Source organism: Stegodyphus dumicola, chromosome 4 (genome assembly GCF_044657685.1).
Source record: "Stegodyphus dumicola isolate Sdum_Otavi_A_Nest chromosome 4, ASM4465768v1".
NCBI classification, from domain to species: Eukaryota; Metazoa; Arthropoda; class Arachnida; order Araneae; family Eresidae; genus Stegodyphus; species Stegodyphus dumicola.
This window is the reverse complement of record NC_140771.1, coordinates 159,393,669-159,411,134: the sequence shown is the minus strand read 5'-3', so window position 1 is coordinate 159,411,134 and position 17,466 is coordinate 159,393,669. Positions and strand designations below refer to the sequence as shown.

The window sequence follows — 17,466 nt, the reverse complement described above, 5'->3', positions numbered from 1 at the left end:
ACTTATATTAGCTTAATCTTCACTTAAGAGTCACCAAATAGCATGTTTCACATTTGAGTCTTTTTGGAGGTATCTGGGGATCATCGTAATTTTGAGGTTTTTGTTCTTGATTGGAAGCATATCTGTTTAATTTTTGTTGTAAATGTACTGGACTTAAGACTTTGTTGATCAAATTGTCAAAGCACAAGTTCAGTAGACAGTTGTTTTATGAAAGAAGTTGTTCTATCGTTTAAGTGTTGTATACCCATTACCTACATATATGACCTAAGAATTTATTGAAGCAATGTTTAACATTGTAAAAAAGATTACCATAGACCCCCATTTTACATTCCAAGACACATTTTATGAACTGCATATTATATCTATAATAGCTACTCTTAACTTGGTTTCATTGTAAAAACTGATTATTTCTGGTTTCTATTTTTCACAGTAGAAAAACCAATAGCTTGATCATAATGCAATGATGATACAAGAAGGACATTTTTGTTTTTTTTCTTGGCACATAGGACACCAAAACATTACCATTACTACTGAAGCCAAAATTACTGGAGTGTTGTGGTCTAGCTTTGTCACAAATAACTTTTATTTAAGTTTAATGAACTTTTTATTCAAGTTAGTATTTTTTTCAATGTCATTGTCTTCGCTTCCCTCTTGTTCTGCCTGTGATCTATCTTCACGTTCCTCTACACCATCTTCAGAATGAATATAGCTATCGACATCAAAATCATCTTCTTCATCTAATGCCTCCAATAAACAACGAATTTCTTCAAGTATTAGGATTTCTCAAATAAATCAAACATCTTTTTTTTTTTTTTTTCCTTTACATTTTACATTTTGAAGCCTGAATCAAATAAATATTTATAATGTTGTTATGAAAATGCCTTTGTCAAATTTTGTAATAAGCAATATTTTAAATTATTAAAACATTTTACAATTCATGACATGATCAGGTGCAATGTGCTTGAAAAGCCAGAGCCCAAAAACATACTCAGGTTTGTAGATAATCATAAATATTTTAATATACGAAATTGTCACTAACCAAAAAAAAATGTGATACAGTATTAAAAAATCACATATTAAATTAAAAATCACAAATTAAAAATAGATCATTTCATCTGTCAAGTGGAAATGAAGAAATATATTCATTGACTGACCTTACAACTGACAGCGGCACTAGAATAGGGGAAGCTAACTGGATGGAGAAGGAGCGATGATGTTTCAAGGAGGTAAAGCAAACAAAAGTGCTCGAGGTGTACCTAGCACATCAAATGCACCCAACAGAGTGTTAATATGTAGAGATAACTTCTAAGGGTGAGCAGTTAGTTACAAACAGTTAAATTATGTAGTTAGATACCCTTAGTCATAATAGATTTACATGGTTTTATATATATATATTTAATTTTGAAATATATATCCATTAAAAAAGTGCTAAGAATACTTTACAGCAGTTGAAATTTATAATATTGATTCGAAAATGATATTAGTGTAACTATGCATTTAAAACTGTAAAACAATTATGTTTTGTAGCAACAACAAACAACAAAATATTTATGCATCTTTATTTGTTTTGATAAACAAATAAATATTCCCACTAGTCTCTGCTTTATCTCCTAATCTGTTAATGTTTCAACAATGTACCTTTGAAAAATAATTTCCTTTCTCTTTAAAAATCAGTTTTTTTTTTCAATGAATTGCCTCTTCATTTTCGAATTTTCCAATTTAATTAAACATTTCTGTTATTCTAAAAAACTGCTTGTATTTAGAATAGAATAGTACAAAAAAAAACTCTTCATTTTATTTCTTTAACAATATAAGTATTGAGAATAAATATGAAATGATATAAGGTCAAGGCTGGTGCCAGAGCCACTGTGGCAGAATTTTTAGAATTTAATGAAGCACTGAGCAACAAAATTTAGGGCAGGCATTGAGGTATGTGGTGCACAGAGACATATATGATGAATCTTTTAATAAATTGTCAGTTTTTTTTTTTTTCCTTTGATTGCTTCAATGCTTGTGTCTAGTGGAAAGATAATAAAATAAAGGGAAGATAAGTCTTATTAAGAAAAAGACTCCTGGGATCAAAAAGAGAAAATTCAAATAATTTTTTTTCACTGTTCAAAAAATTCGCCAAAAGATAAGAAATCAATCTGGAATTTCCTATAAAACATATCTATCGCTAATGGAGAAGTCAAACAACAAGAATCAGCATAATATTCATAAATTTTGAAGGACTAGTTTCGATGGTTTAACTACAGAACCATCTTCCTCAGCTACCTAAGTGCAAATGATTCATTCATTGCTCTTATTCATTATAGTTCATTTGCACTTAGGCAGCTGAGGGATATGGTTCTGTAGTTAAAACATTGAAACTACATGTATTGCACTTATTCACTGTAGTTCATTTGCAATTAGGCAGCTGAAGGAGATGGTTCTATGGTTAAACCGTCAAAACTAGTCATGCAAATTTTACAAATATTATGCTGATTCTTGTTATTTGACTTTTTCAATATTCCTTATTTAGTGTGTTATTTAACCTAAATGCCCATTGCTTGTGAATACCATAAAGATACTTTTCATTTTGTCATATTTTCTGGAAATTGTAGGTCTATAAATCCTGCCTTTTAGACCTACGTGCAAAGTCTAAAATCTGAAATAAAAATTATCCCTCCCAACTCTGTAAGAACAAAGAGCCAGATCTTTTTTGAAAAAACAAATTCAGAAAAAAAAGAGTAAAGTAAATTTTCAAGAGAAAACTGATATACATTTAAATATTCTGAAGCAATCACATGGGAAAAAATCTCTTATTGTGAAAAATTATAAAAGAAGACAAATGAAATAAATTTTTAAATAATTACAGCAGTAATTTTGTTTTTTTTCTAAAAAGTGCTTCAGAAACTGTGCTTTATTGCATTTATTATATTGTTTACTTTTCAGAATCAAAATCCAAAGTTACAAAAATAGAAAGTAATATCACTTTAAATTATGGCAAGAGAAAATAAAATTATTTATTTTAATGTTTTTATTTAAATATAATTTTATATAATCATTATTTCTATGATATTTATCATTCCAAGATGAGTAAAATGTATGTAAAAAGAATCATCAAAATTTCGCAAATGTTCAACTAAAAATTTTGTATACAAACTGGAATCACCAGATGTTGATATGTCACCAAGTTTAGTACCACATAACAAAAGAACTAATATCTTAAAAAGGGAAAAGTTGTTTTTGATGTAATATTTTATGAATTCTTCATTCACAAAAATAAAATAATTTCAAAATGTTTATATTTTAATTGGGCAAGACTTTGTGTCTAAACTCCAGCATCCACCATATATATTAAAAAGTAGGAAAGAATTCAAATATTAACTCAACAAATACATTTGTCAATGCATTGCCAAAAAATACTCCTCCAAAATGCCAATTCACTCTCAAAATTTCAGTCGTAAAAGAAACAGACAGAATTGTCAAATGAGTAAAATTAAGGACCTTTTGCTGCTGTACCTGACCAAAACCGTGGCCTTCGAGATTAGATGGCCTGGTCAGCTGCAGAATCACGTGATTTGACGTCACGTAAGGCGTCTGAACTTTCACCCTTCGCACTGCATTGTGTGGACACTGCAAGCGAAGACTTCTTATTACGTTGATTGCGTGCTGTGTTTTTTTTTTTATTATTATTATTCGTGTCTTTTTTATTGCTAAATTTGAGTAATGTTGTTAAGGATATGTTCGTTTTTAAATTGAGATTACTAGTTAACTTATTTGTTAACAAGAATAACGATCGACGTCTATGTAGAGCTGTCTTCATCATGCCTGCACGATGTTGCGTTCCAGCATGCAAATCCAATTACGATGGCACCGATGAATATGTATCAGTATTCAAATTTCCAAAAGATACAGTAAAACGAGATTTATGGATCAAAAAAATTCCAAGGAAAAATTTTATTCCAAGTGATCGCAGCGTTGTGTGTGAAAAACATTTTCGAAAAGATGATATTATTCGCTATGATTATTTACCAACAAACGAAGATACTTTTATTCAGATGTGTAGAGGGCATCCTAAATTAAATAGCGATGCTTACCCATGCATTTTTTCTGGCTGTCCTAAATATTTATCTGAAATTCCAACACCTCAGAGGATGAGCAGGGAGGAAAAAAGAGCTAAGATGGAGAAGCATATTTTTAATGAATTTTTGAGAAAGGACAAAATAGCATCATTTGAGGATTTTTCTTCTATGTTACCGAATAAATTAAATATTTCAGATACTTCAAATATTATTTTACACAAATCTGTTGAAGGCATTTATATTTTATTGCTCAGTTTTCATCTACATCCTAAAATCGAGAAAAGTATCTTTGTATCACTTCATATAAATATAGCAGTTTATATAGGCAGGGGCATAGCTAGAGGGGGGGCAAGGAGGGGCAGAAGGATCTGTCCCCGGGCGCAGAATCCAAGGGGCGCCAAACTGATGTTACGACATTTTAGAATTAAATGTTTTCCATCCTTGGCAAGCAGTAGGGGGCATAAAATCTTCAGTTGTCCCTGGGCGCTGAAAACCCTAGCTACGACTCTGTATATAGGAGATGAAGTTATTGGAATGGAAGTTATTAAAAATATATTAAATGAGAATAATAAACTTACTTTATGGAGTGAATTTGAAAGCATTTATAATTATGCCAAAGGAATGGTAGTTAAAGACATTAAAAAATCGAACTATGACTTATCAGTATATAACTGGGAAGCACATATTGAAGAAAAATCACCTGAGAATTTTACTTACGGAACAGAACATTTTATTTTAGAACAACTGATGATGTGCAATAAAAGTAAAATGGCTAGGAGGTATAGTAGTGACATTTTGGTCTTTGCATACTCATTATATATCAAATCAGCTGCTTGTTATCGTTGCCTTTATAACAGTCAACTAATCTGCCTTCCATCCATTGATCATCTCCGAAAACTCCTTGGCCTGTTAAAGCTTGATGGATCGACAAGTAGTGAAGCTAATAGCAGATATGTAAAAGGTAAAGCTAAAAAAGCTACTGGAACATGAAAAACTGGTGAATCTATTGATTGATGAAGTTCATGTGAAAAAAAAAGGTGACATATAAAGGAAAAGCATTAATTGGTTTTGCTGAAAATTTTGAAGGTGTTGAAGCAACGTCTGTTCAATCCTTCATGATTTCTTCCTTATTATCAGATTACAAAGACATCATTGCATTAGTACCAGTGAGTAAAATGACTGCAATGGATCTTCATAGTTTGATTTTAAAATTCTGCAGTTATTAGAAGAGGCAGGTTTTAATGTTTTGTGCATTATATCAGATAATAACCGAATAAATCGCAATATGTTTCAGAAACTTAGCAAAGGATTCGCATCTGGGCATATAAAAAATCCAGTCAATGAATCAAAGGATTTATTTGTCCTTTTTGATTCTGTGCATTTGTTAAAGTCGATCAGAAATAATTGGATAAACCAAACTGATGATGAGAAAACTTTTGTGTGCCCCGACTTTAATAATTTTTACAAGACAGTTTCTCCTAAATTTTCATTCTTGAGGAAAATGTTTAGCATTGAAAAAGAATCCATTATAAGATACGTGCAACGATTAAATTTTAAAACATTATACCCCTCAAACTTCGATCGTCAAAATGTTCAACTTGCTCTGAACATTTTTCATGAAAGTACTTCTGCAGCTTTACAGATGTGTGCCAGTCAGTATTCTTCTTTTCTTAACTGGGACGATACAGGATCATTTTTAAAACTAATAAAGAAATGGTGGGACATAATGAACGTAAATCATCCGAAGAAAGGATTTAGACTCCGAAATCACAACTGTGAACCATTTCTATCAGTAAACGACGAAAGATTAACTTTCATGGAAACTTTCTCGAACTGGTTGAAAGAATGGAAAAAGCTAAATCAAAAACCCAGATGTGGTAGCTTAAGTGAAGAAACTTTCTTTGCTTTAACTCACACAACATCCACAATGGTTCTCATAATCAAACATCTTTTGTTGAGAGGCACAAAATATATACTTACAGCTAAATTTCAGACAGATAATCTAGAATCTAGGTTTTCTTCATATCGGCAAATGTCGGGAGGATCTTATCTTGTATCTGTACAAGAAATTCTTCAATCCGAGAGAAAATTGCGAATAAAATCGATTCTTCATTTACTTTCCAACAGATATGGAAAAGTTCAGTAAAAAATGTTGATATCTGATGTCTGTGCAGTACAACCTCTTGAAGAAATTGACTGTTCTCCATTTATAGAAATACTAAATGATATTGATATTGATTCAGTGAATAATGCTGAAGCTGAAGTCCTAACATATGTGTCTGGCTACTGCGTGTTTAAACTGAAAATTGACTGTTTTTCATGCAAGTCGTTATTTTTTACTGATAAGAGTTTGATTTGCGATAATGAAAACCATGAAATGCACGTAGATAGCAGTGAAGTGATGTACAGAAACTATTTAAGCCTTATTAACCGAGGTGGTTTAAAACTTCCAGCTTCAAATATTGTATCTGTTGTGACAGTGTGTTTCTTAATATTTCAGAAACTTTTATCTCCTGATTACGAAATTTTATTTCTAAATTCTAAACAAAAACAACATTCTTTACTGGTCAAACTTACCGAGATATATGTACAAAACATTAACATGTTTGATGTTCATGAAACTTGTTTAATGTGTGGAATACCTTTTTCTAGCAGATTAAAAAAAATAATGAGCACTATTTCAAATATTTGTTAAAACAATTATACTAAAGTTCTTCAAAATAATATGTATACAAAAATCGATGAAAGGAAAATTAAAAAAGTCAAGAATACGTGATGAAAAGATATGAGTGGTATGTAAATGACATTGCATTTTTTTTTAAAATAGTGTACTAAATATGATGCAATTCAAATATATTTTCAATAATGTATCTTTTACATTTAAATTTATTAATCTTTTTGCTGTTTCCTTATTATTAGATAATACTTCATAATTTTCAAAATAAATTATCAATTGCGATTAATTATTGCTTCAGTATACTAGTACAACTTGCACAGTCTTTGCTAATTAGACAGAAATGATGGTTTATTCTATGTATAGTTGTTTTGAGGTTTTCGTTGGCAAATTTATTGATTTTACACTTTTGTGAAACATTATATGGATGGCTTTTATTTGTAAATATATTATTTACTATGCATCTACATATAAGTAACAATGTAAATATTATTAAATGATGTAAATATTATTATAATTATTGCTATAGATAACATATAAATATGTGAAAATTATTCGTTATCTGTAATGTTGCGGCAAAATTGTAATTTATTTAATTTACAAAGTTTTGAGATTTAAATTTTTTCTGTGGCTTTTGATCAGCTGTTCATTTTATTAGACAGTATTTTAAATGAATAAAAAATACATTTGCATAATGTTTGGAAGTTCTTAAATATTTATAGTTTTAAGGAAAAATAATTTTTTATGTCTTTTAATTTGCTAAATTATATTTACTTTTGTTAGTGAATTATTTATATTTCTAAATCTTTTCATTGCTTTCATTCCTCTCCTTCTCAAACTGTAAAGACATTTTTATGTTAATAAATAACAGCCTTTTTATTTACTTATTTCAAAACCTTCTTTTTTTTGAGTGTATCCTAACAAATTATTACAATACAGTGTAAAAAAAAAATGCACAAAATAACCTAAAACATGGCATAGAAAATTTCGTGAATATTCCTTAAAAAACAATATTTATTAAGTTATTAATCTTAATTGCGAATGAATATACGACCTTTTATATTTGTTTTCCCGTCAAGTCTCTGAAAATTTAATTATTATGCATTATTAAAAACAAAACACTCTAAACATCGAACGAAATGCTCGCATTCAAATCTGAAGCAAAGAAAGTCACGGAAGGATCGGACGCCTTTCGTGAAGTCACTCGCAGCTAACCAGGCCATGTTATCTCGAAGGCCACGCTGAAACTAAGGACTTTTAAAGACCAAAAATCATTTCCAAAAAAACCTAAGGACTTTTAAGGAACATATGAAGCCTTTACTAATGAGATGTTACAAGGTAACCAAAATTGTTCTTGGCATTTTTGATGTCTCATTTGATGGAGTACTCACAGAGAGGAAACAAAAAGACTCATGAATCAAAATAGCAAGAAGGTTCATATAGCTACCAACAAACACTAATATACACAGCTCATACATTGTTGAAGAGAAATAGAAGTATGAAAGCAACTCATATGCAGTTGCTTGACTGAAAGAAATTAATCCAGGGAGTTAGCAATTGAATTAAGTTGTTTCTTGTGATCCAACTGCCCATTCAATTCTTCCTTCTCTGCACTTCCTCCTTCTTATTATTCTTGATTCACTTCCTATTCCTGATCTAATTTATCATGGCAATTGTTATGGTGAATCTAAGTACAGAATCAATTTAATTGAATGAGAGAACGGTTCTTATCTGATCCCATAAAAGAATGGTTCTGTTGGTTATTTAAGATTGGCATATATATAACATTCTCAAAAGAATCATCCACTTCTAACAAAAATACATTATGGCAATATACAAAAAGAAAACTTTATTAAAGAAAATCAGACATAAGAAATCTTACCACATTCTACCAAACCACCATAATGAAAAAACTCTCTTCCAGATACATTTTTAACTTGTTCTTTTTACAATTTAATATCAATGTTGCCAAAATATTAAAACTTAAAATTATGCTTTATAAACAAATACTATCAATTTCCCCTTATTTGTATTTAAAGATATAATTTTAATCAGTCAGTCATGTCCATACTTTAATAGTTCATCTTTTAATTTCACCCTAGGTAGATACTTTGTTAAAATGTCCGCTTCTTGATTTTGTGAACACACAAACTGAGGAATGATTTGATTCATTTCATATTCATCCTTAACAAAGAAATATTTTCTATTAATGTGCCTTGAACTGCTACTTTGTTTTGGTTTTTTAATCCAATCTATTAATGCTTGACAATCTGTTTTAATTCCTATTGGTTTGTCAATTAGATCATCTTGACCCAATTCTTCAAGTAAAAAGATGTACCATTTAACTTCACAGGCACATTCGCAGAGTGCTAAAAGTTCAGCTTCCATTGTAGATAGAGCAACTATTCTTTGTTTGTTGCGCTTCCAATTTATGAAATTTTTGCCTAATTTAATGAAAAAACCTCCAAATGATTTTCCATCTTCAGTTGTACACCAACTTGCATCTGATGTAGCATTTAATTTCCCATTGTCTGAAGTATACACTAAACAAGTATTTTGTGTTCCTTTATTATATCTAAATATCCTCTTTACAGCTTTCCAGTGTTTCTCTCTGGGATCTTGATTATATCTTGACAAATTACTTACTGCAAAAGCTAAGTCTGGCCTTGTGCCTGTTGCTAAGTATATTAATGAACCTAATGCTTCTTGATATTTTGTCTTCGACACAGGTGGTGAAGATGCTATGTCATCAAGATTTTCACCCAATATTCCTGGAGTCTTGATAGGTTTACATTCATCCATTTCAAAGTTTTTTAAGATTTTAGTTACATAGTTTTCTTGACTGAGTATAAGTTTTCCAGATTCTTGCCGGATGTCTATTCCTAAAAATTTTTGAGTTTGAGTGACTTCTCGTAACGTGAACGATTTAGATAGTTGAGAGATGATGTCATTTATCTCAGAATTTGAATTTCCAATCACCATTAAGTCATCCACATATACTGCTATGATAAAATATTTGATCTTATCTTTATAAATATAAACACACGGATCTGACTTTAATCTCGTTAAATTTTTTTCTTTAAGAACTTTACATAATTCATCATACCAGCATTTTCCTGATTGTGGTAATCCATATATACTTTTGTTTACAAGATATACTTTGTTCGGATCTGATATAAAGTCAGGTGGTTGTTCCGTGTAAATTGGTTTATCCAAGTATCCATTTAAATATGCAGTTTTTACATCAAAAAATCGTATTTTGTAGTTTTTGTAAACTGCAATCGATAGTAATGTTCTAAAGGTTGCAAGTCTCATTACTGGGCTAAATCCATCTTCATAATCAATTCCTTTTCTTTGATTAAATCCGGTCGCTACTAGTCTTGCTTTGTAAATTGTTTCTAAATTACCCTTTTCATCCCTTTTTGAGAATATCCAGCGGTTTTTAATAACTTTCTTATCGATGGGTCTTTCAACTAATTCCCAGTTCATTAGCCTCCACTGAACTCAGTTCTTCTGTCATTGCTTGTAGCCAGAATTCACTTTCAGCAGATTCTATAGCTTCATCATACGTCTTAGGTAATCCTTCATTTGTATTGTATACTACATAATCTTTTAATTTTTCTGGGGGCTTCGTAATTCGCGCTGGTCTTTTCTGTACAGGATTTCCATGATTATCATTTCCGGGTTCTTCATTTATTTGCGGATACTCAGTTGGCTTTTCCAATGAATTGTTATCATCGTGTTCATCATCACTATTGGATGGCAAAATTTTCTCAGCTTCTTCATCTGTTGTATTATCTTCTCTATAGTATCTGTTAGTTATTTCTGAATTATTTACATTTCCATTAGTTTGTTCCTTATAAAAAATAATAAGTTCTTCTAATATTTGATTTTTATCGAAATTTAAATAATTTTCTTTTAGTAAAGGTGATCCGAGTTTCTGTTCATCAAATTTTACATCTCTCACTTCTTGAATTTTTAGTTCAGGGATATAAATTTTGTATGCTTTTCTCTTCATGCTATAGCCTATCATAATTCCTTTTTTAGCTTTTAGATCCATCTTTCTACGTTTTTCTCATCTTATATGAACATATGCTTCACATCCAAATCTTTTAAGATAAATAATGTTAGGCTTGCGTCCTTTATATAGTTCATATGGTGTAAACCTTTTATCATTTTTGTGACTCCTGTTATTCACATGTACAGCTACTTTAACGCTTTCAGACCAAAATTTTATCGGTAATTCTGCATCAATTAACATAGTTCTAGCAGATTCAATTATAGTGCGATTAAAACGTTCAGCTTTTCCATTACTTTCCGGAGTATAAGGGGTTGTAAGTTCATGTTTAATTCCCATTTTTTCAAAAAACTCTTTTATATTTTTAGCTAAAAACTCACTACCATTATCACTACGAATTCTTTTTAGTTTCTTTCCTGTTTGTCTTTCTTCTTGAATGATAAGTTTGATTAGAGCTTCTGAAGTTTCACTCTTCTTCTCAATTGTTATCACAAATATGAAATTACTGTAATCACCTACCACTGTTAAAAAATAACAACTTCCATCTATTGATTTCTCAATTGGTCCAACTAAATCTATGTGCCATAATTCTTCAGATTGCTTAAATTTCACACTTTTATAAGATGTTCGTGTTATTTTACCTAATGTACAAGGTTCACAATTGTTTTCAGAAATTTTTACATTTTCTAATCTAATGACCGATGAGTGTTTTTTCATTTCTATGAGCCTTTGATAATTTATATGACCTAGTCTCTGATGCCATAGTACATCATTAACATAATTAATTTTAGCTTCTTCAACAATATTTCCTTCAACTTCAAATTTATTTCCATTTCTGTTAGCTATATATAGAATGTTTCCATGTTCATTGATCACTTCTGCTTTATTTTTGGTAAAAATTACTTTTAAATCATGATCTACAATTTTTGATACTGACAGCAGATTTTCACTTAAATTCGGTACTTGCAGAACATTTTCTACTCTCAAGATGTTCTTATTTCTATCAGTTTGCATTTTAATGTTACCAATACCAACTGATTTGATCATGGCCCCTTTTTCAGCCGTCATTATTTGTCATTCTTCATCTTTAAAATTAGTAAATATTTCTTTATTAGTTGCCATGTGAGATGTGGCTCCTGAATTAATAATCCATTTAATTTTTCTATTCTCTTGTTTATTCATTTTATTCTTTCCATCATTTCTATCTTGATTAAGATATGAGCTTTCTATTTTCTTAGATACTTCAAATAAGCATGTAGCTGATTCATATTCTCTTTCCATGCTTGACATTCTATAAGTTTTATTTGTTGCATTTCTCTGCTGTCGGCGTTTTTGTTTAGTTTTCATTTTGCATTCAGTTGATTTGTGGCCGAATTTTCCACAGCAAAAGCACTTTATACTATTATTATTATTTCGACATTCTTTTATTAAATGTCCTAATTTTCTACAATTAAAGCATCTTCTTTCATATTTCGATTTTATCCAGTTTTCTTTTGCCTTAGAACTTCTATTTCTTTTCCTCTTTGTTTATTTTTTCCTTCTGTTTCTTTTAAAGCTTGTCTAATTGAAGCTAGATCTTTCTCTTTATTGCTTTTAATAACTTTAACATCAAATTCCTTTCTAAGTGCTTCTAGTATGAAGTAAATTAATTCTTTATCTCTTATTTCATCTCCAACTTGAATACTTTTACTTTTCAGAATAACAGCTCTATTCATATAATCATCTACTGATTCATTTTGACTCATTTTCAGTTGAGCTAATTCTATTCTGCATTTGATTTGAATATCTTCTGTTATTGCTGCCATTTCATTTTTGATTTTCTCCCATAACTTCTTTGCGTTCTTTTCATTCACATATTTTAACGCTTGTGGAGCTGTCATAGTTTGATTCATTATATTTCTTGCTATCGTGTTATTATCATCCCATATTTCCCAAGTTTTTATTTCATTTTTGAAATTAACATCATCTTTTTTATATGGTTTTGGTGGTTCATCAGCTTCTATCACACTTCTCCATATCTTTAAACTTCTTAATTCACTTTCAACTCTGTTGGCCCAAATAAGATAATTATCGCCACTTAATTTTTCTATATGACTCAAATTTATCATATTATATGCCATATTTTCTAATTTATATTCACTAATTATAATACAAATCTAATTTATCTCTTAGAGAAATTGGCTATTTTGTTAAGCCTAAACAACATCAATGTTCTATCTGAAAGTTTATTAACAGAAGGGGCAACCACGCTCTGATACCAAATGTTGGTTATTTAAGATTGGCATATATATAACATTCTCAAAAGAATCATCCACTTCTAACAAAAATACATTATGGCAATATACAAAAAGAAAACTTTATTAAAGAAAATCAGACATAAGAAATCTTACCACATTCTACCAAACCATCATAATGAAAAAACTCTCTCTTCCAGATACATTTTTAACTCATTCTTTTTACAATTTAATATCAATGTTGCCAAAATATTAAAACTTAAAATTATGCTTTATAAACAAATACTATCAGGTTCTGCCCACTGCTACAATGAAACATGTGGTGAACTTGGTAAATGAGTTCAGGGTTCTGACGGAAAAGTCAGCATATAGGGAAGGTATCAAAGCTGAGCAAGTGAGTCCCCACACATGGTCAGATGGTCAGCAGCCAACAAGTGACAGTCTGTTTGTCACTGCTGCTTTAACATTGCACCACACCCGTAATTGGTCAAGTGCTCACTAGTGATAAAAAATGGATCCGAGAAAAAGTCCGCTTTTGTGTCAAAATACCTATGTTAAAACAACGCTATATATAAATCTAATACATATCCTAAATCGCACTTTTTTCGTCAATCGGCCCAGTAGAATGGGAGATATAGAACTGTACCCCCTTTTTTTTTGCATAGTGTATGATGTACTTACTGTATGCCTGTCTGTTTCTGATGACCACAAATTGAAAGATTTTTTATATTTCTTTAGTCAATAAATATAAAATATTCTTTTCTCTTAAGGTTAATTTTTAAAACTTACAATTGATATACAAGTATTACAGATACTCACAATATTTTTCATCAGCAGAGAGATCAGGCAATCTAAGCACATGGCGAAGTGGCAACAGCATGGTTTCATATGGCCAAATAGCCCAATAAGGGACTAATACAACCCAATGTTCATTCATGAGTACGATACGCTCCTTAAAAAGGAAATACAGACCTAAAGAAATGTACACACTGCTTCTAAAGTTAGTGAAATCTGACAAAACAATTTGATATAAATTTAAATTCAGTCCAATCTGCATTTAACTAATTGCTCCGGGCTGCTGATACAATTCATAAAATTTAATAGTTAGAGACACTGAAATAGATACAGACACAAAACCCAATAATAAATACTATAAATATTTTTTAATTTTTAAATTCCTCATTAATTAACCAAGTAAACTACAAAACACGTTTAAATTGTTAATCATATAAAATTAACTGTAAAAAGTAAAATATACAATAAAAATCAAAGTCGCTAATAATTAAGCAACAAATGCACAAATACAAAAATTTAAGATTGATTCAGTCACGCTATTTTTCTAGGAGGAAGATTTAATTAATATTAAAGGACCTTTTTTTTTTTTTTTTTTTTTTTTAACATTATTATGAAATGAATTTGAACCATAGTTCGGAAATCTTTAGCATAAATAGTCAATACATAATTAATTAATGATCATAATATTTAAATGAATTTGAACCATAGTTCGGAAATCTTTAGCATAAATAGTCAATACATAAATAATTAATGATCATAATATTTATCCTACTCAATGCTATCCTCAAAATGGTCTTTTTCTTTACAAACAAAAATTGATGAAATAAAAAAACATTACTGAATTTCTAAATCTAGTAATTCAAACACCATATAAAAACAAAAATTAAGACAATAAAATTCCATTATTTAATAAATAGTCAAACATTAATTTATTAACATTATGAAGAGGCATTGCCTAAAACTTAAATTTAAAAAATGAGGAAAAGAGAAGTAGAAAATGTTTTTAATGTTCACAGAATCACAAACTTCACATACTGAATCCTTCTTATAAATTGTTAATCTGCCAAAGTTGCCAACAAAAGCTAAATTAGACTTAACCAAGTTGAACTGATTGAATTTCGCAAATAAACTGTCGAAAACAACAAATCAGAAAAGTAGGAAGGATTTAGTAGACAGATTTAAAAACTGGTAGCTATTTCGTCAAACTTCTGCAATAAATGTTCTATTGTAAATTGGTGAAAATATTAGGTAAAAAATGATATCTAATTTGATTTTTAAAGCAAAGACTTTTGAGCTTTATGTACCAAATGGTGAAAGAGGTAAAATAAAAAAAGTTTAATATTTTTAATAAAGATCTTAAACTGGAATTTTTGAATATTATAAAGAGGATGTGTTCCAAGCATTAAAAAGTAAGTAACAGAAGAAGTAAGTAAAAAAAAAGTTTCCATCTTATTAAAGAACATGAGAGTTTGCAAAACAAATTGGCTTAATCCCATGATGGGTACTTGGAAGACAATTAAAGTGTGTGACAAGTGTAGCAGAGCAGTACAGGATTGCTCATACCATCATTTCATGAGACTTGAGAGCATTTCAAAAAGCAGGAATAGCTGTTCAAACATTCAGCAGTGGTTATCCACGAGCAACAACGACAGCCTGGACAATCAATACATTATTTTACTGGCGAGAACAGACAAGTGGCAGACAGTAAAAGATATTCCAAGGCACATGTAAGAATGCTTGTTAAATAAATCGATATCATATGAAGAAGCAAGTCGAAAAATAAGAAACGTATCTTTTCACATTTTTTATTTAAACTTAACAACACGTGCACAACATTACAATGGTATCCATAGCTCGCACGCAGAGAGAGAAACTTCATGTTGCCAATATGGTAAATATAAATGTACCGAACTAACACGCCTCCTTACATTTATATTTACTAATTACAAATAAACATACATATAAGCAACCTTTTCATCTTTACCATTTACAATTAAATATAGATATAAGCAATAACATTCAACACTTAACACAAATTATTTTAAAAAAAGGTTTCTTTCATTAACTTAAATGTTAAAATCAAAGTTAAACACAATTTAGTTTACATAAGGACATTACCAAAATCTATTTCATTTCAAGCAAAAATATTTAAATAAAGATCACTTAAATAAACAGTATACAAAATTTATTTCAATTTCAAACCTTCTCTGAGTTCCATAAATTTAATCTTTCCTAAAGAATTAGTAAAGATATCTGCAATATTTGATTCTGAATCAATCTTTACAATTTCAATTACTCCATTTTGAACATTTTCGTGAACATAATGATATTGAACTTCTATGTGTTTTGAATTTTTACAGGGTTCGTACACATTTCCTTACATGAAAATTAAGGACTTTTAAGGACCATCAAAGAAAAAATTAAGGACCTATCAGAAAAAAAAAAAAAAAAGAATAAAGCAATTACCCATTTAAGAAACTAACAGAAGTGTGTATTATGCATTGTTATTAAATTCAATTTAATACTTAACATAAAACAATTTTAAAAATTAAACTAACTCCCTACAAGTTATGAAGAAGATAACATTAAATTAAGAACATAATTTCTTGAAAAACTTGTATAAGTGTATTTCACACTAATAACAGCCACATATATTTTAGAGATTTACATGATTATTATTTAACTTATTTGATATTTATTTAAACACAGTCAACTACTATTATAATTGCAATGTAAGAATATTTTTCAGATTAAAATAACAGATTTGTAAACATACAATTTATTTCTTTGGTTTTTTGAAAGATACTAGAATAATAAACTATGCAATAAAAGATACAAAACATTTATACTTTTTTAAAATCTGAAATTTTTTCAGATATTTTAACATCTAATTTATTTATGTTTATTTCCTTTTCTTTAACTATTCTTCTAAGTTTATATGTTTTAATAAACAAATCAATGTTCCTGCTCGTCTCGGCTTCATCTGCTGAAAGCATCTACCGAAGCTGCTGCTGATCTCATTTCTTTATTAATTTCGATATTAAGAATACCTCCAGAAAATTTTATGTAATCAAATACTGTACGTTGAGAAATGTATGATGAGTCACTTAAATTTTCAATTTCAACTGCTTTATTTATAGAGAAGCCCCTTTCCACAAAGGCCTGTCCATGTGACAAGATAAGAATCATTTTCACTATTTTCCATACTTTAGAATAGTGGAAATCATGAAAATAAGAAGTGAGAAATGTGTCAAGAGAAAGATTTTGAGAATCAAAAGTAGAAAATTCATGTAAATTTCTCTTAACTACTTTGTCTAGAATCTCTACAAACTGCAGCAGAATTTCATCACAATTATCTTGTAAAACATGTTTATTCCACGTTAATACGATTAGAACTATTTTCATTTTGTTCTGGGCTTTTTCTGGACTTTTAGCCATCAACTTGTTGAAGGTATTCATGGTTCATTTTTGTTTACTGTTACAACTTCGCTAAATCGAGACGAGCAGATGAACAAAATAGAATTAATGTTCTTACCTTAATAAAGTGTAATCCAAGCTGCGGAGGTAAGGAACACGATCATTGTATTAGCAAACACAAAATAACATATTTATTAGGTATATGAAGAAAAAAATTATAGCGATGATTACAAGCGTTGTTTACTGTCTGTCTCGCGTTAG

The 17,466-nt window shown here is 29.6% G+C and overlaps 1 protein-coding gene across 6 annotated transcripts in view; it reads right to left on the bottom strand.

Annotated features, from left to right (window-relative positions):
• Positions 1–17,466, bottom strand: part of LOC118188712 (galactose-1-phosphate uridylyltransferase-like) — a 138,409-nt gene that overhangs the window by 31,845 nt on the left and 89,098 nt on the right. For all 6 annotated transcript variants that reach the window (XR_015040810.1, XM_085815675.1, XM_085815676.1 and 3 more), the window contains exon 7: positions 13,813–13,945. Coding sequence is in view for 5 of the 6 variants with exons in the window: in XM_085815675.1 (XP_085671801.1) it covers positions 13,813–13,945 (133 nt within the window). In the remaining variant the exon portion in view is untranslated. The remainder of the gene's footprint in view (positions 1–13,812; positions 13,946–17,466) is intronic.